Source organism: Cyprinus carpio, unplaced genomic scaffold, assembly GCF_018340385.1.
Source record: "Cyprinus carpio isolate SPL01 unplaced genomic scaffold, ASM1834038v1 S000006497, whole genome shotgun sequence".
Taxonomy (NCBI): Eukaryota; Metazoa; Chordata; class Actinopteri; order Cypriniformes; family Cyprinidae; genus Cyprinus; species Cyprinus carpio.
The window spans coordinates 158,059-169,295 of NW_024879169.1; the positions used below are offsets into that span (position 1 = coordinate 158,059).

The 11,237-nt window shown below is 43.8% G+C and overlaps 1 protein-coding gene across 2 annotated transcripts in view; it reads right to left on the minus strand.

The window, feature by feature from the left end:
* LOC109101388 overlaps nt 1-8,411 on the minus strand; it is a 57,838-nt gene extending 49,427 nt beyond the window's left edge. Inside the window, exons 1-10 of one of the 2 annotated variants that reach the window (XM_042754343.1) lie at nt 7,776-8,411; nt 7,477-7,578; nt 6,726-7,340; nt 6,038-6,272; nt 5,276-5,423; nt 5,052-5,145; nt 4,734-4,949; nt 4,615-4,634; nt 4,400-4,517; nt 3,839-3,930 (exon numbers count right to left, since the gene is read on the minus strand). In XM_042754343.1, the coding sequence (XP_042610277.1) occupies nt 3,839-3,930; nt 4,400-4,517; nt 4,615-4,634; nt 4,734-4,746 (243 nt within the window). In that variant the 5' untranslated portion in view covers nt 4,747-4,949; nt 5,052-5,145; nt 5,276-5,423; ... (2 more) ...; nt 7,477-7,578; nt 7,776-8,411. Of the gene's footprint in view, nt 1-3,838; nt 3,931-4,399; nt 4,518-4,614; nt 4,950-5,051; nt 5,146-5,275; nt 5,424-6,037; nt 6,273-6,725; nt 7,341-7,476; nt 7,579-7,775 lie in introns of those variants that run through there. The other variant, XM_042754342.1, reaches the window with a different exon arrangement.
* Between the last annotated feature and the right edge of the window lie 2,826 nt (nt 8,412-11,237).

Consider the following 11,237-nt stretch of genomic DNA (forward strand, 5'->3'; position numbering starts at 1 on the left):
AAGCCTTTGCTTTGAGACCGGTAACCCTCTGGTGCGGTTTCCAAAGCATATGAAGAGCTGCTCTGATCGCCTTATCGGCGCAGAACGCTCTATGTAGACTTTTAGAGCCCTCACTGGGCAAAGCAGATTCAGCTCTCGATCGTCCTCTGTGTTTTGTAATGCAGAGAGCGTGACCACTTGTGCTCTGAAAGGTGTGGAGAGGACCTTTGGTACATAGCCATGCCTTGGTTTCAGGACGACCTTTGAGTCGTTAGGCCCAAATTCTAGGAAATTAGGGCTTATCGAGAGTGCTTGCAAATCGCCCACACGCTTAACAGACGCTAGTGCCAACAGCAGAGCGGTCTTTAGCGACAGGGCCTTAAGGCCTATGGACTGTAGCGGTTCAAAGGGGGCCCTCTTTGGGGCTCTCAGTACCGTGGGCAGGTCCCATGAAGGGACAGTGGGAGGGCAAGGCGGATGAAGCCTTCTGGCACCTCTCATAAGTCGGACGACTAAGTCGTTTCTGCCCACCGACTGGCCTGCTATAAGGGTGTGTGATGCCGCTATAGTCGCTACGTAGACCTTGAGCGTGGAGGGGGATCGTCCCTTCTCCAAGAGGTCTTGTAAAAATGACAGTATCACTGATACGTCACAGGAGGTCGGGTTTTCGCCATGGTCTGAGCACCATGTGGAGAACACAGACCATTTAGAGGCATAGAGGCGTCGTGTAGACGGAGCTCTAGCCTGTGAAATTGTGTTTAGCACACGCTCAGGGAGTCCCGTGGGTTCCCGTCGAGCGACCAAAGGTGCAGAGACCACATCTCTGGGTGCGGATGCCAAATTGTTCCGTCCGCCTGAGAAAGGAGGTCCCGTCTCAGAGGAATGGGCCATGGGGCCGCCGTCAGCATCTGTGACAGGTCGGCGATCCAGTGCTGATTTTCCCAGAGTGGGGCTACAAGAAGAACCCTGCATCTCTGGTCCTTGACCCGCCTGATTACTTGGGGAATCAGAGGAACCGGAGGAAAAGCGTAAAGAAGACAGTTGGGCCAGTCCTGGGACAACGCGTCCTCGATCTTGGAAGTTGAAGAAGAAGATCTTGGAGTTGTCTTTTGAGGCGAAGAGGTCTATTTCCGCTTTGCCAAAGAAATCCCATATCTTCTGAACTGTCTGCGGGTGGAGCCTCCACTTTTCTGAGGAGACTCCGCTTCTTGACAGCATATCCGCACCCTTGTTCAGTTTGCCCGGTAGATGCACTGCTCTCAGGGACCTCAAGTTGCTCTGGGTCCATTCCAGCAGTCGTGACGTTAGTCTGAAGAGACGCGTCGATGACAGCCCACCTTGGTGATTTATGTAAGAGACCACTGTCATGCTGTCTGATCTGGCTCTTTAGGTCTGACAGGAAGCTCTGGCAGGCTCGTTGAACTGCAATCATCTCGAGGCAGTTGATGTGAAGCCTGCTCTCCTCTTTCGACCATCGGCCGAAAGCGGGTTTCCCTTCGCACAGCGCACCCCAACCCTTGTTGGATGCGTCTGTGGAGATCACTTTCCTTCTGCAAACCATACCAAGCGGGGCACCCCGTTCCATCCATTACATGTTCCTCCAAGGGGTCAGGGCCGAAATGCAGTCCTGATTCACCTTGATATTCAGGCGTCCGTGACACCACACATGAGGTGGAACACATGGTTTCAGCCAATATTGGAGTGGGCGCATATGTAGCAGCCCGAGCTCCAGCACCAGGCCCAGCAACATCTGGAATGTTTTTAGGGGGCGAGAAGCACCTATTTTGAAAGAGGCCGCGAGTCGCTGTAGAGTCGCGGCGCGCTCCTTCACCATTGTTGCCCTCATCGTAACTGAGTCTAACACTGTTCCCAGAAATGATATTCGTTGGCTGGGGGACAACGAACTCTTGGCAAAATTCACCCTGAGCCCCAGGCATTCCAGATGGCTGAGGAGCAGGGTTCTGTTACTCGATGCCTCCCCCTCTGACTGAGCAAGAACTAGCCAGTCATCGAGGTAATTGAGAATGCGGATTCCCTTCTGCCTGAGAGGGGAGAGAGCTGCATCCATGCACTTTGTAAATGTGCGAGGTGCCAGAGACAGCCCAAAGGGGAGGACCTTGTATTGGTAAGCCACACCCTCGAAGGCAAATCTCAAGAACGGCCTGTGACGGGGGGCTATCTGGATGTGAAAGTAACCGTCTTTCAGAACCAGCGAAAAGAACCAATCCCCTGAGCGTATTTGTGAGAGGATTTGTTTCAACGTGATCATTCTGAAGCGCCGTCTCATGAGGGCACGGTTCAGATGTCTTAAATCGAGGATGGGGCGCAGCCCGCCATCCTTCTTGGGAACTAGAAAGTAATGGCTGTAAAACCCTGAGTCGCGGTGCGCTGGGGGAACGACTTCTATAGCTCCCTTCACCAGGAGATTTTCTACTTCGGCGCGAAGAACGTGAGCGTTTTCGTTGTGCACCGAAGTGGTGACCACCCCACGAAAGCGTGGTGGTCATCGTGCGAACTGAAGGGAATAGCCATGTTTTATTATTCCCATGACCCAATCTGATACCCCAGGAATGGTTTGCCATTGTGAGGCCCGGATGGACAGAGGTTGGATTAACTCGACATAGCACTCGTGAGTGTTATGTGAGGAAAACTGCTCTTTTTGTGAAGGAGTGTGTTTTTTATTTTGTGCGCTATAACAGCGCTTTGCTGTCTGGGTGCTAAAAAGGGCCCATTGTTTGCAGCAAAAACAACTTCGTCGACACCTGGAGATGGACGGCAAAACACACGGGGAAGTTTGGGGGGTGGTCCGGTCGCAGCGAGACTTAGCCCCCTCCTCTTTCTTGCCTGTAGATCAGGCACTACCTTGGGCCGGGGTCTCATGCGTTTAGGGAACTGAAACCGTCTGTTGGCCGAGCGAGAACGGTGTTGAGGCTCGGATTTCACAGGCTGGGAAGCGGCGGTAGCAGTGGGCGCTTGCTTGGGACGCCCGGAGAGCGTCAACGTCGTACGGCAGGGTTTGGGCGGATGGTTGGCCTTGGCTTTCCATCCAATAGCCGTGGGCGGGCAGAGATGCGCGGCCACAGACTCGTCCAGTGGCGGCAATCGCTCGTATCCTCTCTCTACAGCGCCGTCAATCGAGGTGAGGTGCTGTCCTCTAGCAGTTCCTCCTCAGTCCCTCCAAACAAGACCAGATCACTCGCGGCAGCAGAGGGACATTGGTCTGGCTGAATAAAGAGGACTGGGGAATCCCCTTGGGGCAGAGAAAACGAGGCACGAGAACAGGAATTCCCCCCGAGTGCTGCGTCAGCGTGGGGTTTCCCCAAGCACGTGACACACTCGCTGTGCCCGTCATCAGCGTGCAGAGGGGATCTGCACGAGCAGCAATGACGAGACGGCATTTGAAACAACGCCGTAGAAAAGGCTCTTTTAGAGAAATTTGCTCTTTCAATCTCTCTCTCGCCAGATGGCCGCAGGGAAGCGAAGTATCTGCAACGGGGACCGACAGTTGTGTTCCAGTGCGAGGCGTGTCAACGGCGAGCAGTTCAGTGGAGATCAGCGAAGCAATGTGACGTCGTCGCTGAAGAAGAAGAAATCTGAATTCCTGTGGCGAAGCGGCCAATATATAGCCAGATCCCCCGCCCATTTTGGCGGGCTTTGGCGGGCTTCGCTGCCATAGGTTCGTGCAGCAGCACCACTGCCGAGCCATTGGTTTGTTTTAATAACACTGCACGAACAAATGGCCGTGCAGTTTCACTGCGTGATTGAATAAGGCTTCAGTTCAGGAGAAAAAATGAGTTTTTCCCATAAGCGTCTTCGACGCAGTACGAGTGAAGTATTGAAAGGGAACTGGTGTCTTTACCTTCCGATATCGGCGGGCAAGGGTAGAAGCCAAGTTGTCAAACTTTTGTTGGTTCCAGCGCATGGCCATGATCGTCAGCATGTCTATGTATCCTGCAAAAATAAAAAATATGAGATTATCACCCTTCTTTCCAGTAGCAGTAGGAGAAAGAAACTGTGCAGACTTGAATCACAAACTTTTCAGAGATAATAACTTACAGTACAGTACTATGGTACTAATCTGCTGTCTTGTGCCATTTGATTACTGTCCCATGAAAGGGTTAGGTAAATAGCACAGGATAGTGAAGAAATAGCATGACACAGTGGCGCAGGACAGTATTAAAATGGCATGGAGCACTATGGCAGGACAGTAGGTGAATGGTACTCTGATGTGTTTTTTTTATATCGCACTGCCCTTCCTTATTATCCTCACGTCAAATAAAATAGGATGATGTTATTGTAATCAACCCATCCATTTGTGTTTAATATATTCTGATCTTTATATTTTCAGAGTCAGCATATATGCATAAGCTCAAAGTGGCTCACCCATGTCATCAGGATCAAAATTTACTGGTTACCTTACCTGCTTTTGACATGTGCTTTGTCGTAACAGCAATCCTCAAGAGGAAGGCGTTGCACTGCTCCACCTCTTCCCCAAGAGTCGAACCAACCCCCTCCTGATATGCTCCACTCCATTTTACCTTTAAAAAAGAAAACAAAAAAACAAAACCTAAGTGGCAACAATCTTTTGCAGGATTTCAGGGAAAGAAAATGTCATGGACAATCATTTTTTCTTACCTCACATTTGAAATCATGAGCTTTGGCATGAAAAACAGAAAGAAATGGTCTCATGGTGAGGAGATCCTCAAGCTCAGGGCATTTCTCTGTCACTCTCTGGAGGTAAGGCCAGTACTTACATGCCACATCCATTGCAAAAAAATTAACTTAATTTGCTTTTGGAGGTACAGGGGGTAGGCAAAAATCTCCCCCCTGAACATATTGAGGGCAGGAAAGAGAACCCCATGACGACATACAGCGAGTTCCAGGCCCTCCTAGTCTGTTTTTCCTGAGGACTTCTGAGACGTTTCATGCACCGCTGACCATTGCCCTCCACAGACACCTCTTTCAGAGACCTAAAACATGGAAGATGTTTAACAGTCCAAATTTGTTCAAACAAAGTCCTCTGTAGGACGTGGTGTTTTATAGGTAAATATAGAGAAGTTGTGCAAGTTTACATGACTGGTTGAGGTATGGACATGGTCCACGAATCTTGCGACATCATCATCATTCGCGATGAACACGCCATCAAAGATGGCTTTTTCCTCCGATCTAAATAAAAGAGATACATATTAACTTTAAATATTCATATGATTTTCAATTCACAGCAGTTACTTTCAAAGTAATGGACCGTCAATGCACCCACAGTACATTGCTGCATTCTTGAATCTGTAGTGCTTACGGTTTCCATCAACGGATACTTCAAGCATGTCTGGGCTGCATGCTGGGCAGTCAAAGTGGTCCTCCTGACATAATTTGTCCACTTCGAATTGGACAGCTTCCCACTCCAAGAAGCTTTTCCGGAAGCTGTCTGCTGTGATGTTTCCGCTCTGTTTCAAAGAAGAGTTCAGTAAAAGAGAACAAAAGAGAACAGTAAAACGGATCAAATTAAACAATATACTACACTGAAGTAAAATGTTCTAAATGGATACATTTTGGGATGTTTGTACTAACTTCGTAACCACTCCTTAGAATACATATCAAAGGAAATAAACAATGTGTAGACTTCACTCATACACTATACACTGGTGTATTTGGGGGACCTGGCCATTAAAAATACAGGATATTGTTTGACATTCAGTTTAAATCAATTCACAAAGAGGGCTACAACAGCTTCCATATTATTTAGAAGTTAGCCTGTGCAGTGTTTGGGCCATTAATCCAAGGAAACACTTCTGGGATCAGGAAATTATATTGGGGAGAAGATGTCAAAGTCTGTATCCAATGCAGTTGAAGTTGACATCTTCAGAATTACCTGTTTTTTTTTGGAAATGTCTCAGTGCAAACTGCTGATGAGAGAACATGAGTTTATGGTTGTTTATAAAGGGTCTAAATTGAACAACTTTTTTCCTAAACAGTGCAAATGTTCATATGTACTATCATCATCATCATGCCCTCATAGTATTATTTATGGAGTTACGCAATTATTACCACAAATACTTACACGGCCAAAGCGAACAGTGCGTTGATCCAGCATTCTAAGAAATGCTTGGCTAGACATCCCTGGTGCTGCCATCTTCAGCTCTTCAAAAGAAAAAAAGGACATCTGTTGCATACACAGTTGAATAGTGAGAAGGTGGCAGGCCAGTAGTCATTACGGATCAGGTCATCCACTCCAGGACTCCAAGTGGCTTCACATGCTTTGCATCTAATCTGAGGCAATCTGAGATCATATCGCCCTGCAAAAAGAAGGAAATATATACACAAAGTTAATTCTGACAGACCAAACTGTGTCATTCTGACAGCTGATATGGGAACCTTTGACTAAGGATGGATCAGGAGGACACTTCTACAAACATTTTGAAAGGCACTCTATTAGAAGTCACACTTTTGTCAGGCAAATTAACTATCCCCATTCAAACAAAGGTTAACTGTTTTCCATCACATAGTTGGGCCCAGCCAATCTAATCAACACACAACCTATTGACACCTCTGGATTTCCAGCCATGATATAGAAAATTTCTTGCACAATGTAACATGTTTGAATTTAACATGATTCGTATATGTGCATAATTGTGACGAAAAGTGAGAGGGAGTATATACATGGTGTGATCAGCAAATAGCTGTGGGTGAAATTCTGCCGACACTTCTACAGAAGTGACCCCCACCCAAACCCATAAAGTTCTTCTTACCATTCATTGTAACCACAACTATGGACTGTCCTGCGATGACACTGGACGATACTCGTCGACAACCGCATATTGTCTCTGGCATCTCTAAAGGGACAAGACGCTCTTGAAAAAAAAAAAAATAAACACATGGATAAGCATTAAAGAATAACATTTATTTACTGGCAACTATTTTAAACAAGATGTACTTGACGGCTTCATCGACCTATCAGTTTTTCAGTCAAGTCTAAGAAAACTACAGCTTACCACACTGGGTTAGAACCCTCTCCACAACACAAGTTGTGGGAGGCAATGGATGAAAGAATGCATGTGTCATCGAATCCCTGTTGTGGAACAACTGACCTCGGTGGACCCTGACATCACACTGGCCACAGAGGAATGGGTGTGGTCGGCAGTCACAACAACGGATTACGGCTGAACCATTTCCACAATGTTGGCAGATCCGAGTTGCCGCATGTTGTCGAGGCACCATGGTGTTGACCAGTCGGGGTCTCTCTTTCTCCCACCACCCTGATATGAGGCTCCTTCGGGTCAACCAGTCTGTTGAGGCTTGAAGTGCTGTTTCATCCTCATGTATGTCCTCAAACAGCGAGCTTTTAAGCTCTTGAAGGAAGGACTCTGTTAAAACAATGCAAAATATTTAAAAACAGTAGTTTATTATAACAAAAGAGAATAGCATTGAACAATGGCCATTTTATAATAAATGAACATACTGTACTGTTTTGAACCAGTGAAGTCAAAATAAATAACACACCTGCAGTAATGGAAGGAAAGTCACTGGTCATTTCCGCACTGGTTTCAGGAGCCCTGATATGATAGACACCAGTCTTTCGACTCTGGCTGTGACTGGGACCTGCTGTAGCAAAAAAGCTGTTGCTTTTTACACTCAATGACACAAACTTTACCTGATGCTAGGTACAGGTACGTAATAATAACCTCAGATATGTTCTAATTCAGACCCATGACTTATGATCATGTTGTATACCATATCAAGATGCAAAACTAGATCTGGAGTCTACATTTTAATTAACATTAATGTAAAAAAAATGTAACTGCTTGTTTCCGGGATGATCTGGGCCTGCCGTAAATAATGTTTCCATCACTGTCCCTCTTAATCCACCTAACATCTTGCTTGCTGTTTGATGGCCGGCTGGTGGATTGATTACTGGTGGAAGGCTGACTGGTGGATGGTTCTGCTTCCTGGTGCATGCTAATGAGCTGTTGGAGGTGAGCTTGATGTTCAGCCTGATCGACAAGGTCACTCATCTCATTAAGGAGACGGTCCATCTCAGGATCAGACATGGCACAAAATATAAACACACTATAAACACACAGGGACAAAAAAGACAAAACAAACAAACAAAAACCCCACTCAGAGGGGAGGGAGAGACAGTAAGACAGCAAGAGAGAGAGAGAACACAATACAACAGTAGAGAGAGTAACAAGATACAAAACAAATGTGGCTCTTAAAAGTGCCTTTTTTTTCCGATGTAATGAGGTGCTGTTTTTTTAAAAGGACAGGGATTAAGGAACCTGCAGAGAAAGAGAAGAACAAATAAAAAAATAATAGATCACCAAACCTCATATTACAATATGAATAACTACTAGGCTAAGAAGTTAAGTAAATGCTGCTCTTGTTCATTCATGCAATCACAATATCATAAAAAAATAAATTATTTTAAAAAGAAGTCATTGTGTGTCTCACGCAGGCAGTGAGCAAAGTCCCAACCTGTTAACATGGGAGCCGAAATAAAAACGGACACGCCACGCAGCTGAGAAGCTCATGCCAAGCAGCTAGTGTGTCCTCGGCCTTATTCAAGCGCGAATGAGAACAGTTTCGCGGGGGATACCAGGTCCGAAAAAAAAAAAAAAAAAAAAAAAAGAACAAAACAATATTCAAATGTCAAATTTTCAAATTGAATACCAACCCACCGAACGAATATTCGAATATTCGGGTCCAGCCCTAAAAATTATGTTAATAAGGAGTTTTCTGTTATCTCTTATCATCCTCATTATTATTATTATTATTATTAATATCATTATTATTATTATCATCATTATTATTATGAGTTTATTGTAATCATTTGGTTTGGGGCTAAAGTAAAATCAATGTTTTAATTAACATTAGGAAAAGTGAACTATATAATTATTTGTCATTTTTACTGAGAGAGGTATGAAAGATGACCGCATACAACGTGCAGTAGGTGTCTGCAAAAGAATTGTGTCAGCCTTCTCATACTCTTGGAAGAAAAGGAGGGACCTGGCCATTGTTCAGAACGATCTGGGTCTTCCAAAGCATGTGCTCACTACTGAGATGCCTACAAGGTGGGGATCACATCAAATGATGATTCTAAGAGTACTGGAGCAAGAGAGGGCCATTAGTCAGGTTCTAAAAGCTGACAAGAAATCAATGCACTTGGTCCTTAGATGGCAATATGTGGATGTCCTAGAGGCTGTCAACAAGGTGTTGAGCCCACTCCAGGACTTCACAGATGCCTTGTCAGGAGAGCAATATGTCAGTGTCTCCTACCTTAAGCCAGTGCTCAGTCTCTTCAACACATCCATTCTTGCTGAGGAAGAGAGTGATACTCAGCTGACGAAGGATGTGAAGAGAAACATTCTAGCTTATTTGAATGAGAAATATTCCGATCAGGTCACAGATGACATGCTTGACATTGCATCTCTTCTTGATCCACGGTTTAGAACCAAGTATATGGATAAAGAAAAGGTGGAGCGGGTTCTATCCAGAGCAGTTGAAGAGATAGTGCCACTAATAAAGGCTCAACAGGACACACTCTCAGGGGCTGCTGGTGCAGCAGCAGCAGAAGCAGAGCCTGTTCCTCCTCCTGAGGAAAAAAGAAAAAAGACGTTGACCAGCTTTTTCAAAAGGCAAAGCACCACCAGCAGCAGTACACTCACATTGCCAGAAGAGGAAAGCATCAGAATGGAGCTGACAGTCTATTTACAGACCACAGAGGCTGACAGTGATACAGACCCTTTAGACTGGTGGAGATGCCATCAGACAAATTTCCCTCGCATTGCCAAGCTAGCTCAGCAGTATTTATGCATCCCTGCCACCAGTGCTCCATCTGAGACCGTCTGGTTTTCCTGGCAAAAAATTTGTAAATGTTGAAATGTGTGATTATTTTTTCCATTATACATGATAATCCTGTGAGCCAAGTTGCACTTTATATTTCTTTTATATGTTCAATACTGGTTTCGAAGCAAGTAATAACTAATGCAAGTTGCATAATTTTGTTTTACTATTTTTTATTTTTTTGTGTGTATAGACCTCAAAAGCAATGCAAGTTTTATTTTTAGATTTACTTGAATACATGTGTAATGTACCTGGGCTTGAACTAATGCAAGTTGCAAACCTTTGTATTTATTATGTAAGTTGCCTTTGCATGCTGTTCACTTTGTTTTACTATTTATTTGAATGTGAATATACCCCAAAGCCCATATATTAATGCAAATTGTCACTTTACTAAGTCACTTGTTTTATATTTTCTTTTTAGATTTACTTGAATACTGTGTAATGGACCTGGGCTTGAACTTGAAGCAGAAGTATTGAAAGCTGTTCTATTTTTTGTATTGGTTTTTATAAAAAAATATTTTTGTGAAATTTGCACAGTAAAAGTTCTGTATTTTGACTGCAGTTGTCTTTCACTTCATTAGAATCATGACTGGCTCTTATTTGTAAACAACAGCATAATTTTCTGGGGCCATGCAAACCTGTATTACTAGTGTGGAATTATTCTACAATATTCATTAATGACAGTAAAATAGACCATCCTAAGTCAATTTACTGCAGTAATTCCTCAACCAGTAGAAAATGCATTGAACACCCGATTATGCATGAAAAAAAAAAATAATAATAATTGGGTCAAACTGCCCAGAACTAGAATTACCTCACTCCTAAACATAGGATCTAATAATTTTTCAGATATAGATAAAACAAATATGGCAGAATTAAACAAAGGATCTAATCATTTTTCAGATATAGATAAAACAAATATGGCAGAATTACAAAGCGAATTAGACAACATCTATAAGAAGAAAGCTGAAGGAGCCTTCATAAGGTCTAGGAAAAGATGGTTGGAGGAAGGTGAACAGAATACCTCCTACTTCTTTAGACTAGAAAAAAAATCAGGCTACATTAAATACTATTCATCAGTTAAAATTAATGATAAATAGACCCTAAAGAGATTTCATCAAGCATCATTTAAAAAAACCCACTTCTGTCTGGAATTTTATCCCTCATTAGGTTTTTTTCAAACATTGGTGGGCTTAGTTTTGTTTTGATTTGTAATTATAATATAGATAAAATTCCAGCTAAGTTATCTGCCTTCCACAAACAAGTCCTCCTATCTTGGTCATTAATATATAAGCATATGTTTTCTCCGCATCACTATTTCATCTGGAATAATAGAAACATTCTTTACAAACATAAATCCCTCTTTTCTTATAATGAATTCCTTTCTTATTGTAAAATGCCAGTTACTCAAAAAGAAT